At 39.0% G+C, this 17,909-nt stretch overlaps 1 protein-coding gene across 2 annotated transcripts in view; it reads right to left on the bottom strand.

Annotated features, from left to right (window-relative positions):
* Positions 1-17,909, bottom strand: part of ubr3 (ubiquitin protein ligase E3 component n-recognin 3) — a 44,611-nt gene that overhangs the window by 19,684 nt on the left and 7,018 nt on the right. For both annotated transcript variants that reach the window (XM_056754672.1, XM_056754671.1), the window contains exons 10-27: positions 17,011-17,144; positions 16,717-16,803; positions 16,560-16,625; positions 15,452-15,541; positions 14,897-15,025; positions 14,668-14,720; positions 14,424-14,557; positions 13,963-14,048; positions 13,664-13,805; positions 12,827-12,923; positions 10,181-10,322; positions 9,901-10,005; positions 9,468-9,662; positions 6,398-6,843; positions 5,962-6,050; positions 1,579-1,728; positions 607-740; positions 291-401 (exon numbers count right to left, since the gene is read on the bottom strand). In XM_056754672.1, coding sequence (XP_056610650.1) covers positions 291-401; positions 607-740; positions 1,579-1,728; positions 5,962-6,050; positions 6,398-6,843; positions 9,468-9,662; positions 9,901-10,005; positions 10,181-10,322; positions 12,827-12,923; positions 13,664-13,805; positions 13,963-14,048; positions 14,424-14,557; positions 14,668-14,720; positions 14,897-15,025; positions 15,452-15,541; positions 16,560-16,625; positions 16,717-16,803; positions 17,011-17,144 — 2,390 coding nt within the window. The remainder of the gene's footprint in view (positions 1-290; positions 402-606; positions 741-1,578; positions 1,729-5,961; positions 6,051-6,397; positions 6,844-9,467; positions 9,663-9,900; positions 10,006-10,180; positions 10,323-12,826; positions 12,924-13,663; positions 13,806-13,962; positions 14,049-14,423; positions 14,558-14,667; positions 14,721-14,896; positions 15,026-15,451; positions 15,542-16,559; positions 16,626-16,716; positions 16,804-17,010; positions 17,145-17,909) is intronic.

Below are 17,909 nucleotides of genomic sequence, written 5' to 3' on the forward strand. Positions count from 1 at the left end.
CAGTCAGTGATGGCAGGTGCATCGGTCTGGGGTTTGTGGTTCACCGGGGCTCTGCTGCTATGGGACATTTTAATAAATGATGAATGAGGTTTGAAATTCAGCTGACAGAGCATGTGAACACTGAATACTGAATGTGATCTTTGACAGGAAAGTCAAAAGACACACTGAAGGACTCCGGATGAATCTGAACTGACTATAAATCTCAGTTCAAATAACTTATTAAGCCTCAATCGAGTGATAAAGCTGAAAACATGTCCAGTCTCCAGTTAACAGAGCTGCTTGTCTCTCACCCGTAAAGACTCCATGTATGATTTGTGACAGTCTATATGCAAGGTGTGGCCACACGTCTGCACATAAACACCGCCGTCCCAGCCAATAGACACGGACTGCAGACAGGAACTCTGTAAAATACAATCGCATTAAAAAACAACACGCAACTTTCATATGCAGTGTATGAATAGAAAAATGTGTGTGAACAAAGCCCTCTGGATTTGTGTTTACAATGACATGCGCTATTCCTTCAGTATACTGTTTTTAGCAAGTAATTTACAATACACAATAATGTAAGTAAAACAAAGGTTTGTGTTTTAGAAAGTGTGCACATACATCTTTAAAGTAGCGTTGCATAATGGATAGTCTAACATCATGGGTCGCTCCACATGTGTCCTCGGGATAGATTTGTTCTTCGTCTGTAGTAGGCAATCGCTTTGGTGTGTCACTACGACAACGGTGTCCCAACACTGTAACACACACACATGAACTCTAGTGAAAATCATATGCTAATTAAACGCCCTCATAACTTTCATGGCACTTGTTATTAGCATACTGTAATGATGTGCCACGTCAATGTCAAAACTCAATCCGCGACACTTTCACAGAACAGCAGATTCTTGCCCCAAACACACGTCACAGACTGAACAATCAGCAAAAAAACTTATTTTTAGACCATTCACATCAGCAGCCTGTTAGTCCATCTGAACCAAGTGCTCAGATGACTGCTACAAACACACAAAGGCCAACTTGACATTGAGACTGTGTGTTAATAGACCAGCGATCATTAATAAAATTATATATTATCAGAGCGTTGGGACAGGAGAGAAAAGGGTGAGGAGGTCACATCACTTGACAAATGAAGCAATTTAAATCCTGTTGTTAATACAAGAGAAGAAAAGCAGGTGAACTCCAAGCCGTGTGCGCTTTAAGCCATAGGTTAAACAGCTCTAGCGACCCGCACCATTCTTCAAAGTGTGAAAATATATTCACTAGTAACTGTGCACAGTTCTGGTGCAATCTGCACATTACTTTCTTGAGGCTCGATGACAATCATCCATGATCATGTGACTGACTAAAACGTGTTTCCACAATAACCATTACAAGGAAACTGTCACAGAGATAATTGTCAATGCTATCAGATAGCTGTCACTAAGTATTCTTAACCTAATTGGTCTACAGGGATCACATTTATAAAAAAGGTGCAACTTTGATAACCGGAGTCCCGCAGGGCTCAATCCTCAGACCGCCTTTATATTGTGACACATTGTTAATTGTTGGCCCTGCGATATCAAGTGCAGGTGATACCTGATGAAGCCTGCAGCAGTACCACCAGTCCTGTGGGTCTGTCTTCAGTGGATGGTCCACTCTGACCGCAGATCACGCAGTCATACAGAACCTCAGAGTCCAGAGGTTCTGATGAGCCCACATCCATCACCGCATCTGACTCCGGTGATTCTAAAGGAACACACAAAATCAATCAGCAAATAAACTTGGATAACCAATCATAAACATAATAGCACTGTTAGACAGGTAGATAACAAAACCTCCCGTCAGATTCTAAACTGGTACTCAGTGGTGGGCTGGAGGATGACCACACACACACAAAAGCTCAATGTCAACACCTACCAAATCACATGTGTAACTTGTACTTCTTTAACATATTATACCACAATAATACCATGGTAACCAATTGGAATCATGGCACACAGTATTTAAAGAAATACCATAGTATAACCATCACTTTCATGGTGATGTACTTTCTTTTATTGATCTCAAAATATGAACCCAGTGAAGCAAAGCATGAAAGCCCAAGAGAAAGAAGAGGATACAAGTCTTCTATCTGAACATGAGTAATGAGTGCAGTATATTGGCAAAAACTTAATTACGTATATAATGTGGATGCGAATGAGTTTTTCCCCTCTACTAGTTAAATGAACAAACAGTTAATAGAGGTTCAGGCAATCATGCATTAAAAGCAGTAACAACGGGGCTAATGTAGTGTGAATGCATCGTACACTTGTGATATGTGCGAAGGGAAATAAACCATTTTGCTGCCTGTGAAGGTCAGCATCCCAAAATGCTCTTTTGGAGATAATTTATAGTACAGTTCCCCCTGTAAGTCTCCGTAAATGGAAGTGAAAATACATTTGCTGGGCCTTGTTAGTTAAACTTTGCACTAATTTTCCTGGCAAAGGCACGCAGATTCATCCTTTCAATTTGTAACGTGGCAACAGCAAAACGGTCGGCTCCGTCAAACAGGACACACTGCCGTGAAAACACACCGTGGTATAGCAGTCAGCGTGTTTCTAAACAGAGTCCACTGAATGATGGAGTCACTTAATAACATCTTAAAAACGAACTGAGATTGTTGTGCAAACTATCACAAACAACATTAACACGACAGTCATAAAAGAGTAGATATCCACAGTCCCACACTGCCATATTCCACAGGATTAATTACTTCAGCTAAATTAATCCTAAATGTTAAAAACCATGTCCAATTTCAGAGCAAATATGGGGTTTGTAAATGTCAATGTGCATTTGGATTGATTTATTGCCTAAGCTGGAAAGAGGGAGTGTGAGAGAACAGGAAGTCATCGGGGAAATGAAACATTTGTGTTAGAAAGTTAATGTGACAGTGTTTGCCTGAGGCGTTCCGTCAGTACCGCTGCCCTCTACACTCATCCGTCCTCAAAGAACACTCCAAAACTACATACAACAGCTAGTCTTCACACATCAACATTCATGATCATTGTACACAGTTCAAAAAGCCAAACGTTCTGATGGTTTTCAGCTTATTTTGATTTTCTATCCATTTCAGTCCGGGGACCCCTATTAGCGTCTCTTATTTAGCGCAGGGCGCCGTCAATCAAATCCACTCCATTTGAGGAAGCTTAATAAATTAAACTCCATTTTGTGTATTAGCTACAGCTTTGACTCAAATACTTCTGCTTCCTTAAATCTATTTCACACGGCTAATTTGAGTCCGTATAAATTAACCTCCACTTCGCTGCGACACACACTGAAAAAATATCTTGTAGAATTTACTTAAAAAAATATTTGTGCAAATTGTTAAGAGGATTTTAATTAGTAAATGTGCTGCTAAAATAAAAGTACAACTTACTAACCAGAATTAAGTAAATTCTACTATACAATTAGTTTTTGTTAAAATATAAATTAAATATTACTAAAAGTAAACAAATCAAAATTATAACCTTGAACAAAAACGTGTCTAACTCAAACTTCACTGTTCTCTTACTCTCATATTAAAATATCCTATTTTTTGTAGTTGGTCAAGTGTAAAGCGATGTACTGGATGTACTAGAATTAGCACAGTTACTGCTCAATAAGTGAAATAACTCACTTCATGACTAATATCTTGCGTCCCTCAGCCTAGGCACATATCCACAAAATCATTTATGTAGTCTCAACAAAAAAAGAAGGAACCTCGATTTTATTGAGTCATTTTAATTGTAAAATTATTAAAATCCTAACAAAAATTGGTAGATTTTATTCCCAAGATTTTTACGTTATTTTAACAATTTTTTTTTTAAACAGAAAATAGTAGATTTTATGAAGATAAATTATTAAAATTGCACTAAGGCACATTACTTGTTTTCAAGGTAAACAAAGTATTGCTGTACATTATACAATACTAAATAAAAGGGTGTAAATTATCAAATTTATTAAAATTATTAAATGGATGCCAACTGTATAAAATATTTTCTTCGTTTGTTAAAAATTAATATGCCTGTATAATCTGACGTGATGTGAAAATGTAAAAGAGCGATTTTTTTCTTCGCTCTTAAAATTCTGAGGGAGGACCCACCCACATTTTTCATACTTCCAACGTCCACGATACACATTAATACACAATAAGATTTACAGTATAAATTGACAGATTATCAAAAATAAAGCAATTGACACACAGCAATTAAGCAACTTAATTTATGAGACTTTTTTATGATACTGCTGGTAGGGGTTTCAATGAGCCTCAAGATTCTATAATAAAGCTAGAATTATAATATTATGATGTAGTGTGGCTTTTATCTTCAGCACAATAATATCGATCATATCTATTATTCTACAGATCACCCAGTGCTAGCATTAGACATTTACTCATACATTACATTATACAGTTATTGGCATTGACGTGATGTTTCATTATGAATTTCTTCCCAATTTAACATCCACAATGACACTGAATCATTTAAATGCTTGAGATATTCTTTTTTACAAGAGACAGACGTTATAATAATCATTTTGACTCCTGTTTTGGAGGCCTCCAGTACAGTATTACGACCACATGCACAGAAGCTTTAAGTTCAACCACTTTATCCCATTACAATGACCTTTGATACAAATCTGAAAAACTAATATAGACCTTTAAAGCAGATCCTATATTCTGACACACATTTGTAAAGCGGACACAGCTCAATGTCAGGACATCGCCCCTGAGCTTCTACACGTAATATTTCAAACCAAATCTCAACGTCACTTTAGCTGGTGAAAAAACCTGACAAAGACAAAACCTGTTCGCCTAGAAGATCTGATAGGGTTCTTATTCAGATAACACTCGCCATGAAACGGTCACTTTCAGGATTTCCGGAGATTGAGTGTTTTACATTTTACCCCTGCAGCATCACAAAACATCCTACAGTGTGAGCCCAGGCCAATGGCAGATATCTGATATACTGCATGCACTGGGTAATATGTATGTCAGTCATGTGCAGGACATGATTTGGATTGTGGTTTTGATTACAGTTGGGACAGTATAAATGCATCATCATTCATGTCTTGTGTCAAAGCATTCTCTGCGTCTGCAATACCATTTGCAGTCGAGCTACACCAGCACACACAGCAGATCGGCTCTGAACCGCAACGATACGGCCCCTGAGATCTCACACAAAGGTTTCTGCTAACAGGACCTGGAGGAGAGTCTCAAGTCACCTTGAAAATGAGATTACTGCCCACAGCTCCTACCTTCAAGGACTTCTACAAATACACACTCATGGGCGTTTGGAGGACGTGGTAAACTTGCAAAAGTGTGCGAGCCTATTTTAAGTTTGCCTATTTTAGTGCATGTGCAGGAGCTGGTACACACTGGAATAGGTATTTTCATGTATAAATGAAAAGTTGGTTGTAAATGTGTTTTGTAATCATATAGGTAAGATTTGGTCATGAATTATTTGGTCAAAGCGATCAAACGAAGAATTACAGCACTTTCAGAACATTATTGTGTTGCTGTTCATTTTCTATCAAATGCATTTAGTATGACATTAACAGCATGGTAAATAAAAATAAAGAATATTTTGTATACGTGTGTGTGTGGTAGAACAGGAAAAATTACTCTTATAATTTCAAACACGACTTGTACTTCGACCCAGTCCTTTAAAAAAAAGTTGGGCAACCAACCAATCACAGTCTTCAAAAGACTGTGTCATACATAGCAACGGGGTCAGCCGTAAAAGTTTTTGTCTTTTCCTTCCTCAAAGTTGCTCTCAGATTGGTCCTGAATCGCTTTAAAGCAAAGACTCCTTCGTTGAAGTTTTTATGCTAATTTAAGAGCTTTCTTTGAGGATTCTATGAATCTTTAAGAATACAGGCCCAGACGTGTCAGATTAAAAATCAAATATAAAAGCTGATCATCTACTAATAAACAGAAAACTAGCTTGTTCTCATGCTCACCAACATCCATGGCGGTCTCCATGAAGCTCTTCTGCCTGGAGGCAAACTCTGCCAGAAGCTTCTGCTGTCTCTCTCTGGCCCTCTGACGTCTGCAGAAAAACATCAATGAGGTCAAAACAGCCAAGATGAGAGGCCAATCTCAATTATGAATTATGAAACGTGTCCTTTTGCAAAACTCTGATGTTGGACTTTAAGTAAATGGAACTGAAATGTTGACTTAAATTGAAATCAGTCTGCGGAGGACCACCATCAGAATTTTGATGATGGCCGTTACAGACTCATTCACATCAAGAGAAATAATTATAAATATTGTTTAGTAACTTTATTGGTGTCCACACTTATGGATGATAACGTTTCGTTTCTTTTCGGCTCACAAGCTCCTTAAAACTTTGACAACCAATCAATGATCACTTTAAAGCCACACACACACACTAACCTCTCTTCCTTGTCCATACTCTTCTTATCTCCAGGACTGTTCTTCTTGGGCGGTATGGGTGGACACACTTTCCCACAGATGTCCTGCAGACATCTTTTGCTGTGCCGGCTACGGGTGGCAGCTTTGGCCAGAATTCTTTCGATGGCAGTTATGCCGTCTCCATGCGAGTGGTTGGCCGGATCGACCTCGGCCAGCCAGCTGAGAGACAGCGAGTTCTGTTTGGCAGATAGTTTCTGGTGCAGCTTGACCAGGAGTGACAGCATGCTCTCGCGGATCTCCAGGATCTCCGTGACTAGCTGTGGCGGCGAGCCCGGCGGCAGCCAGCGGGTCGACGACGACTTGGGCCGCGCTGCTTGACTAGCCTCGTGGTTACTGCGATTTATGATCTCCTGGAACTTTCTCCTGCGCTCGGCTACCAGACTGAACACCTGAGCTTCACGCAGGTTCTGAGGAGAAGGCAGAATAGAATCAGCAGGTAGAACAGCTAGAAGTAGTACATACTGGCGCAAACACAACACCTGCATGCATCTACATTGGTTTCGAATGGTTTCAACTGGTAAGACATTGTGTAAACAGCATTGGTCTTGTAATCGAGTCCCAGCAAACACACAAAAAAATTGTAACCAATGACCGGATGATAAACATAGGCTTGAATAAAAATAACTGAATGACTCAATATAAGATTTAAGTTTTCTACATATCTTTACATTAATTCATGATGTATGTCAACCATATTTCCAAGGATGTTGACCGGCATCAGAAAAGGGCATCTGCTTCACACACACGTGATCTTAAGCGTTATTGAATGTGCCATTTGTCTATAATGTGATTAATCTGCATGCTCAACTCATGGAGCTGAATGAATATTTAATGATGGGATCAAAACATATTATATCAGCATCCATCACTAGAAACACATGCGGTTAGAGACTCTTCCCCCAACATACAACATCTCCGAGCTGGTCTGAGCCACACAAATGTCATCAGATATATTTACTGAACACATGTTCACACGTTAGAGGACACAACAAACCAAGCGGAAAAAACTGGACAAATCAATAAACAAATTAAACCAAACACACACACACACACACACACAAAAAGGTACAGGAAACCTAAAGGAACCAGAGGGTTGTTTTTTTGGACCAGTGCTCATTTACAGTGTACAAATCTATAAGACCAGTGATCTTTTTTGATATCCAGACTTTCAAAAATGAACTGCCTACAAAAATATGAAATACTCCTCTTTTAAGATTAACATGTTTTCAATTTCTATTTTCACAAAGAAATGGCCAATATGGCATTTCTGAGGTTTACAAAAAGAGTAAAAACACTGTAAAGGGGCATCAGGCCTTTAAATGTCTTTAAAAACACAAAAGCAGTGCAGCCGTCTTTCAGATTCTTCCATACACGAATCAGAACTCTGAAAACCATTCCACATGACTCTTAACATTCCCAAATCCCTCTACCTCTCTCCAATTTCCAGTCAGCCTTCTGGAGCTCTGTGAAATGAGAGTGATGTCACCAACAGAACAGAACACAGAGATCAACTTATCATGGGCTCAGACTACACAATATCAGCCCGGTTGTGGTAATAGACAAGAATGTTGCAACTTGTAGCATTTCTTAGTTGATGGCGTATCTGTAAAACTTCACATCATCCCGACAGAAAGACTAGCACGTGTATTTTTTCCGGTCCTACATACACAGAAGGTCTTCCACCTTTCAAACACGCTGAAACAAATGCTGGAAGACTGGAATTAGCATTAAGCTATCAAATGATTTTATTATATTGTCCTTCGCCTATGCTTACACTCTTGTTTCTGGGAGACAGTCAGTAGTTCGGTCTTCTCAATGACATCTTGCATGTCATTAAGACAGCAAGCAATGTTTGGTCGGGAAGCAAGGTGGAGTCCGACTTGTTTTATACACGTCATGTCTAAATCCGACACAGCATTAACTCGGTCTGGGACAATATATCGCAATTCAAACTCAAGGGCTCGGCATAGTCCAGACGAACTGAGGTAAACATGTGGGTACATCGTTCCATCTCTCCAACGCGAAATTAAAAAGCATTCGAGCTGCCCAAATGTCATGTTTGTTTTATGTAGACCTTATCTGACCTGAGCTTGATAAAATGACACGATATTTCCCACAGACTGGGTGGCGCTACATAACACACCCATCTGTTACGTAATGGCAATGGACCAATGGTGGCTTTGATGTTGTTTACCTGCCAACACAAACTTTCCCGGAGAGTTCCGTTTGGTTTGCTGCAGCGAACTAGTGAAACGAATTGCCGTTTGGACAAGATTTTGTTCGAAATCAGGTCACAGATGGTTGTTTTTCGATTTCGAATGTAGTATGCTGAGCCATTAATAATACCATTCTACGGCGATTCTGAAATCAATTCTGTGTTTTATGCACAGCTCTTCCATGAACTATTGCTCTTTGATCAATAGGAAGTACTGCTCGATCTAAAATCCCTACAAGATTGAGTCCTTTATAACGTGCATTTGAAAAAGCAACACTCGTCAAACACCATCAATAAAAATATGCTTTATTATCATGAAAATACCTAAAAAGATCAGCAGTAAAATATGCCCATTGGCATTTCCCTGAACTATAGTTGTGTTCCATCGGGATGTATCGCCCTCCGAATGGCAATTCGGTGAAAACAACCATGGCCGCCATATTGAAAGGTCGTTCCAAACCGAAGTGCTCATAACTGGCCACTTCGAAGGGTCCTTCAGAATTAAGGATTTGATGGACACTTTACACTCCCATAATTCTTTGCATGGCGCCGGCGCCTCCTTAGGGGCATGCGATGATGTAGGGCACTTCAAGAAACGGTTGTTTGGTTCCCTAAACCTTTCATCCCTTTGAAGCTCGGATGTGGCGGCATTTAAACGTAATTCATTGAGAAACTGAGTATAAGAATGGCACAAAATATCGTCGTGGCATTTACAAGCCCACCCTACCTCCCTTCTGTGGGTTTTCTTCACATATGATGCAAATCTTTTTCCAACCCCATTAAACTCGAGTGAACACCCGCCAGATTTTGCCTCACCTGTCCATAGGTACTGTTCTCCGAGCTGGTGCTGGGTGGAGTCTCTCTTTCTCGCTCCCTCTCACGCTTTCTCTCCACCTCCGGGGCCGTCTCTGGCACTCGAACCCGCACAAAGTTGATGACGTGATGGAGGTTGGACAAGAGGCTGGTGCCTGGAAACCAGCTGTCATGACAATGCTCCTCAATACACGGCTCCTGTGACAAAAACAAAACAAAAGATAATATATATATATATTTTTCTAGCAAAACAGAAAACAAACTAAAAGTAATTCTCCCCTGAAACTTACACATTCCCAAGTGTGCTGATATTTGTAAAAAACACGAACGGTTGTTGTGGGCAGTGGAAGACACACCCAAAAAAGTCTAAATTTAGATTTGCATGTGTGGTATGAGAGGATATGACCACACCAGAGATGACAGAAAACACACTCACCTCCTCCACTTTGTCCTCCTGAACCTGGTTATCAAGTCCTAGCTCTATAAGGTACAGCACCATACACAACACATGCTCAGACATGTTCTGATGATCCATCCAAATCTATACAAACACACACAAAACGCCTTTTGTTAACAGTTATCAACGGTGAGAAAACTTTACTGTGGATCTAAGCCTCGAGCGATCGGGTGAATTATCATTAGCCTTGATGAGAGAAAGTCATTAAATTCACAATACCCTGCAAAAAGCCCCATCTCCACCAGAGCATTTTATTCACCTTGTAAAGCAGTGTGAAGATGACGATATGGAGAGTTTTGCAGTGTAGCAGGCGCACCAGTCCTCTATAGGAGGGATGCAGAGGGGTCCTCTCCTTGTAGGGGGGCCAGGGGTTCCCTGTATGCATCCCTGACTGCTTCAAACTATAAAACACAAATTCTTTGTTATAAATTTGCATCAAAAATTATTCAAATATAAAAGGACGTTGGCTGATGTGAAGCGCAGCATTTACAACACACATTACAACTTCTCTCGCTTTGCTGTGTTTGAAAGATATAAAGAGATTCTGTGTGTTCGGTTAATGTCACCGATGAGACAGAATGTAGATTGTCTTCTGGGATATATAACTGAAGTATGTCAAATTATTCAAGCGTAATCGTGGGACAAATGCATTTCAAGCCAAACGATACACGAATCGAGCTGATAAAGCTTAGATTCAACACACCGGCCCTACTTTAAGACATCTCTGAATTATTAATGTCGAAAGGGTCGTGGGCTATGAAATATTTTATCCTCTTGACAGGTAATCCATCATCCCGCTGTTGGACACAAGCACAAGCCAAAGAAATTCACAAACTGACACAGCAACAGTCACGTACAATATGTTCCTCAGAAAAGCACTGCCACGCTGTCATCTTTCATTCAACCGCTGACTCATTTCTTGTTGATCTTGCACTTATGCAGGCTGTGAATTTACTAAGAGCAGAAAATGTATGCAGCCCTTATCCAGCGCGATTCATCTGTGCACGTTAGTCCAAAGAAATATGAGAATTCATTACAAACAAGATTTACTTTTTGGCTGACGTTACAATTAATGATATAAAATAGCCCCTCACTTAAAACGAAAGGACCTTTTGGTTCCATGAAGAACCTTTAACATCTGAAGAACCTTTCCGTTTCACAAAAGGTTATTTGTGGCGAAAAAAGGATCTTTAGATTATAAAAAAGTAAGTGAGAGATGGTTCTTTAAAGAACCTTTGAATGAATGGTTCTTAGTGGAACCAAAAATGTTTCTTCTATGGCATCGCTGTGAAGAACCTTTTAAGCAGCTTAATATTTAAGAGTATACTGGATCAGTGTATTCTAGACTTGTAACAATTCATTGAGGTACAAATCATTTAGATTGAGGTGCAAGTCAATCTTACACATACAGAACTTCATAAAGGTGTCTTGTTTTTTTTTTACACTACACCTTACTTCTGGGGCAATTTTTATGGCAAAAAAGTCCCTAACACTGTATTTGTCTCTAGCAAAAAGATTTTTAGTTTCTTCCGACCTTCTTGAAATGTCTTTAAAAAAAGAGTGACCCTGAACATAATTCACTCGATCACAGACCGACACTGAATCTCAAGGTCAACGGCGCACCGGAAATTTCCTCCACATGCGAGTGCTTTTTGACTCCGTTTGGTTTCAGGATGATCAATGGTTACATCCCAGAGAAATTCCAGCTCCGACAGAAGCTGTTTTCCAGCAGCTTTTTCCTGTGTGCCTGTATTAGGTTGGTTTCACATTTAGTTCAATTGCCTGGTCCGAAACCTTGTTCGATTGCTCCCCCCCCTGCTGGACTGTGTTCATATTATTATTTTTGGGTCCGGACCGCGGGTCGTTTGCATCATCAAGCCTGCATAGGTTTTCCCCGTCACCTGTAACTACGATTCAGGAGAAGGCAGCAAAATGCATAACATTGCTCACTTCACTTTTATACATTTATATTTTTAACCGTTAGTTTTGTTTCCAAAGCTTCAGTACATAATAGCACTTTCGTCTGTCAATGTACTGCAAATGCTATTAAGAGCGCTGAAGGCGAACAGAAATGAGATATACAGCTCTCTGTTTGGAGCGCGCCAGTCCCACTCCTCAGAAAAGTGAGTGAAACACACACACAGCACACATTTTTACCAAATAATACATCAATAATAGTTGTTCACTTCTGCTATTTGGTATGATTGCTTTCATATCAGAAGCGAAGCGTGCTTGAGTTCACATTCACTGCACACCAGACCTCCCTTTTTAAGCGGACTCGGGTACAGTTTGTGGGTGCACCCCCGGTATTGGAAGACAAGGTTCACATCACCCAAACGAATCGCACTCTGATGTTAATCGAACCAGGGTGCGCACCAAAAGTGCTAATGTGAAACCGCCCTTAAACAGCTAGTAAACTTCAGTGCTCAGATTTTCTTATTCAAAACTTTTAAGTGGAATTCACACATACTGTATACACACTTTTCAAATATACTGTGATTTTGTCAGCGACAGCTTTACACCCCTATGGGACTTTAAAGTTATAGTTTTCCATAAGTTTTTACCCATGAATTTAATGATTTAAAAATGGAAAAGTCATCCAGGAAATATTATACATGCAAAACTCACAAAATCTTATAACAATTCAAATGAAAACCTGTTTTAGACATAGACAGACATCACAAAGACTATTATTTGTCTTTGGATAAAGTAAAATTCTGTAACCATCATACTTTGTCTTTTTGAACCAATCTCATTCAAAAATAATTCTTATTTCAGAGGTACGGTACTGTTAAATATGCTGTAAATGCAGATTTTAGTTAACTTGTTTTAACTGTACAGACTTTGCAATGAGCTCAAACATCATTCATGTAATAAAGGGAATGTTAAAGACCCGTAGACTTACAATGCAGCATATCGATCCATAGCTGACTGCACGTCTCTGCGGTACACCGTACGTAGAATCACCATTATAGGGTCAAACTCCTTCTCCCACACTTCAGCTGCAAAACACACATGTTAGACGTGAGATACAGGAGAAAAAACGTTAACAGCCTGAGTCTGCCCCCGTGTGGTGGTAATACTGTCAAACTTAAAACACCACTTAATACATTTTAAGCAAAACCCGCTCGGCAAAGGTCGTGTGTTGCCCTTTACTCCGGTTTCGCGCTGCATTTAAACGTCTTTATCGGTTTTCTCTCAGTTTTGTTTATGTGCGCATGTCTGAAAACGCAAAGGTAAAAGTCCCAAATGCAAGTAATAGTTAAATAACTCATAAAAGTTTGCTCTGGAATCATGCAGTTGAATGTAGAAAAATCATACGAAGAACTATTGTTGCATATGCAGGTAGTGCTGACATGAGAAGAGATATAAAAATACAGCTTCTGACCATTTTCCTGCTTCATTTTTATTTCCCAAGAGACTATCTTGTTGACGTCACTGCACTCGAGAAACCAGGCAAGTCTCAAATTTCCATGTAAACTCTGTTTTATGCATAGCAAGTTTATTACTATGAATGTAAAGTTCAGGTACAAACGCAGAGAGCAAATGGTTGTGGTCATTTCTATTATCATGGAGCCACAGCACCATCTACAGGTGATCAAGGCAAAATGATGCATTGATTTTTTGGGAAATGATGTGCATATGGAATCTAAATGAAACCAACCTCTATTTTAGGTCGTTGGACATCAGCAGTCTAAAGCTTTAAAGAAGCGAGATATGTCAGTGTTGTGATGCGTCTCACCTTTAGGTGTGTACATGCCCTGCTGCATCGATCCTCCGGGTTCAAACACTGGTGCTTTAAAATCAGCTACAGCAGACAACATCTCCTCAAAACTACAGCTGCCCGGCACCACACCGCTCTTAGGGTTCGGATTCTCCGGGATCTAAAGCTGCAGTCAAGGCCAAACTTCAAAACACAACTTATGTGACCAACACCTCTAGGAACCTAAATACTGAATACAGTTATAAATCCTACAGATATCTGTGATGTGATGCTGCATAAATTAACATTGGACATTGTGGTTTATGGTGAAAGGATACAAGATCCAGCAGGGAACTATGGGTGCGATCGTTCATACACAACTGTGACACCATCTCTGCTCTCAAGATTTCATCATCAGACATTCCTGTACAGACACAGACATAAGCTTTAAACTCTATGCTAACGACAGCGCTAAATAAAATGGTGGAACACTTATTAAACATTTAAGTCAATCAAGCTGTTTTTACACAAAGGTAGTTGAAAAATGGATATAAACCATGCAGAGAGAATCATTTAAGTGGTTTGGACTATGTTTACATTGCTTTTTATTGAAAACCGCTTAGACATTTTTCAAGACATATTTTTTTGTTTTCTGTATAAGGCCATATCATTAAACTGCATTTTTTATGCATTCAATAATTTAAAAATAAATTTAAAATATTCCAAACATGTTAATGGGAGATGTTTTAAAATGTGTTTGCGCTTCATACAGTGCAATTATTAAGTAGATGACATGCACCTAAGTGTATTCTGAGACTGCAGAGTAAGACCAGGAAGGTGAGCGCTCCCTCCAGCATGGGTCTCTCCTGCTCAGAGTCCAGCACTGCGTTCTGATGTTGAGACGCCATCGTCAGTAAATCCACCACCTTAAACCTGATAAACACACACGTGACAGTTTGCAGGGGGTGTACCTGAGTGATGGTGGCTGTGTATCGTGCAAATAAACGGAATTGGAAATGTTAAATCCAGTAAAGAGCAAGTACCTCTCAAAGACGGAGGAAATAAAATAATCTGGATCCAGTCGAGATGCACAAACCTGCAATGCAACAAAATGACATTTTGCTGTCACACAAAATAATGAAATGTAACAGTTTCTAACGATTGCTGATATAGTACTAATGCAAAATGGAGTTGTATGGTTTGTAAGAATAATGAATGATGACTAGTAATGTTCAATTGTCAGTTTCATCAGTTGAGCGGGTGATGGGTTACCTGCAGGAGATAAATGTCCGGGTCGATCATGGAGTTACAGAAGTGAGACTGGACGTAGGTCATCGCCTGACCTTTGATCTGCAGTCCATTTCTCACCCACATGTTACTGTGGATCTCAGACAGGCTGGCCTGCACACGCACACACAGATCATATGATGGGTATAACTACCAATGTAAAACTGTCCAAAACTTGATAATACTTTTATATTTTTAGGACTATGTGGTTCAATGTACTTAATACATTTAATATAAGTAAACAACATACATATCCCTGTTTTTTTTACTATAAACAATTTTATACTGGACTTGATGTTTAAATATAAATCTAGGTCCAGAAGAAAAAGAGTTGGGAGCTACTAGTCTTAAGACAAAAATACAATCTACATAAATTTACAGATCTGAAGCATTCAAGCACCCAAACAAACATTTAGAACCCAAACAAACGAACCACAATGTTTCAATACAGTATCAGTGAATGCATCATCCCACAGCACACAGCTCAGAACACGTGACTCGACCCCGAGTCTTGTGTGATCTTAAATCTTTCAGCGTTACCTGTATCTGGAGAGGATGAACCATGATCTTCATCAGCATCTCCTGATCGGGAAGCAAACTGTCCAAATCCAGACCCTGACACTTTACTCCCTGCAAAAGCGCAAAATCAAACCAAACCCAAAGATTTAAACACATTTCAAGGCAAAAAATATGTGAGGCAAAAGGAGACTATATTCACTAAATAAGCCTGAATTTAAGCCTTAATAAAATGGTTATTACATGTGTCATTCTCAAGAAACCACTGAAACATCATGGCAGTAAAGATTTTAATTATAAAACATAAAATTCAGTTCTTAAACTTGCATGAAGCCTCATTTTAACTTTTTCTAGCAGAATTCTCATTACTGTAACACACCACGATTTGTCTGAGCGGATTAAATGATGTAATTTAAACAGAGTAAAATAAACATATTCAGAAACACACTATTGTATTCTCTAGATGTTCTCAAATTATGAAATATGACAAAACATAATTGACAGAATATAAATAAAGAAGTAATTTTTGTATATAAAGAAGTCATTTTTAAAAGACTGTATACATTTACATAAAGTTTGATTTTATTTAAAGACACGCATTCGGCAGTACCTAATAATTAGCTAACAGTGTAAAGATTGTGTATTTTTATAAGATTTTTTTATTATTATTCTCTATTTTTTATTAATATTCTCTTGTCACACTGTGTACACAACATTTTAATTCTCCTTACTGATGCAGACAGTTTTCTGCATTAAAAAGATGTGGCGTATCATTTTCAAACAAAATATAATTCATTAATGTCTAATGATTAATAAAAACTTGCTTGAGCATCATGTCTTCGCTTTTTTAGCAAAACAAGCGATGGAGTTGACGATTTTAAATTGCCATTTTTGTAAAAAAAGTTTAAAATTGTATCAAACTGTCAGTAAAAGATTTAAGTTAATGCTTTGAATTGTCCTACCTTATTTAATGAATCAAAAGGAAATTTGTCTAAGTGAGTGTTTTAAAAAAATCATGTCTGATATCTAGAAACCAAGATTTCATGACCATCACCCGCAGAAACATTAAAATGCATATTAACAAACATATGAGGCTATATGCTTTGAACAGGATTATGGTTGACAGGATTACCTTGCTGAGGAACATGGCGTAGTATCTGTGCAGAGGTAAATGAAACGTCAGCTGGTTGAGTGCAGGCTGTGCACAAAAGAGAGACAGAAGGTAAGATAACTTACTACCATTAAATCAGGATTTATTATCTAAAAGTCTATAAACATCAGATTTGTACCTCATCTACAAAGCCGATGGCATCGAACCACATCTGAAGGGTTTCCAGACAATACCGCACCACCGTCTTAGTGTATTCATGTGTCTCCTAAAAACAAGACAAGCTCATTTGTGTGCCCAACAAACACTCATGTCAAGTCATAATGTCTTTGCTTTAAAATTTGAGAACGATAATTCAAACGTTAAGACTTATACATAAAAATACTGTGATTGTGCCACAATAACCATTTCTACAAACATCAGACAGCTTGTAAAGGTGTCGAAAGTAAAAGTGTGTCAAGGACGGTTATCTCACTTTGACTTTGCAGTGGGTGAGAAGGCCCCACATGGGCTGAGCGCAGGCCTCCAGTTCAGCTGCGAATGCAGCGTAATATGTCTGAGACTCAAACTCCACATGCTCGTTCAGTTCTCGCTTATTCAAGTTCATTCCTGACGCAGCAAAAAAGAAAGACAGACGATCGGTAACATCAGACTGAAGCACTGGGGCAGATCAAGATTCAGTTTTAACAGAGGTCATCAAACGTTACAAACAATCCCATTTAAACACAGCTGCTCACAATACAATGAAATGTATTATTGGTGTTTAGCACCCGCAGAGGCAAACTATTGATCTTAAATTACAGATCACGTACTGAGGAATGAAACATGACAGCATGTTCAACTTTTGTTATAAACTCATATACATCAGAGGTGCATGGGAGATTTTTATACAAAAAAAACATTCCTTCATTTATTTTATATTATTAGACAAGTAAAATAGCAAAAATGAAAGTGTCGGAACAAAGGACGCATTCTGTCTAAAAGCGAATGCTCACCCAGACCAGCCTGAAAAGCCTTGTGTAACCACACCCCCACAAATCTACGTCAGTTCTTGGTATGATTTGACTAAGACCACCCAAATGTATACGCAAGTAAGGTGGGCGTTCCTGTCCGTACAATTACCATATTTGGAACATCAGGTTCCAAAGCAAGAGGCGTTACATTTCTGTCACATGCTTGCAGTATTCAACCAATCACTACGCACTGGTTAACTGGGCAATCGTAGCACACCTCGCTTTTCAGAGCGATGAGTTTTGTAAAAAATCTGCACGTTTCAGAGAGGCAGAGCAAAAACGAGATACAATCATGCACGGTATGTGGAAAATACAGCGTTTTTTAACCTTAAATTGTGTATACACATTTTAATACATCTAA

The sequence above is a fragment of the Triplophysa dalaica genome, chromosome 8, assembly GCF_015846415.1.
Source record: "Triplophysa dalaica isolate WHDGS20190420 chromosome 8, ASM1584641v1, whole genome shotgun sequence".
In the NCBI taxonomy this organism is placed as follows: Eukaryota; Metazoa; Chordata; class Actinopteri; order Cypriniformes; family Nemacheilidae; genus Triplophysa; species Triplophysa dalaica.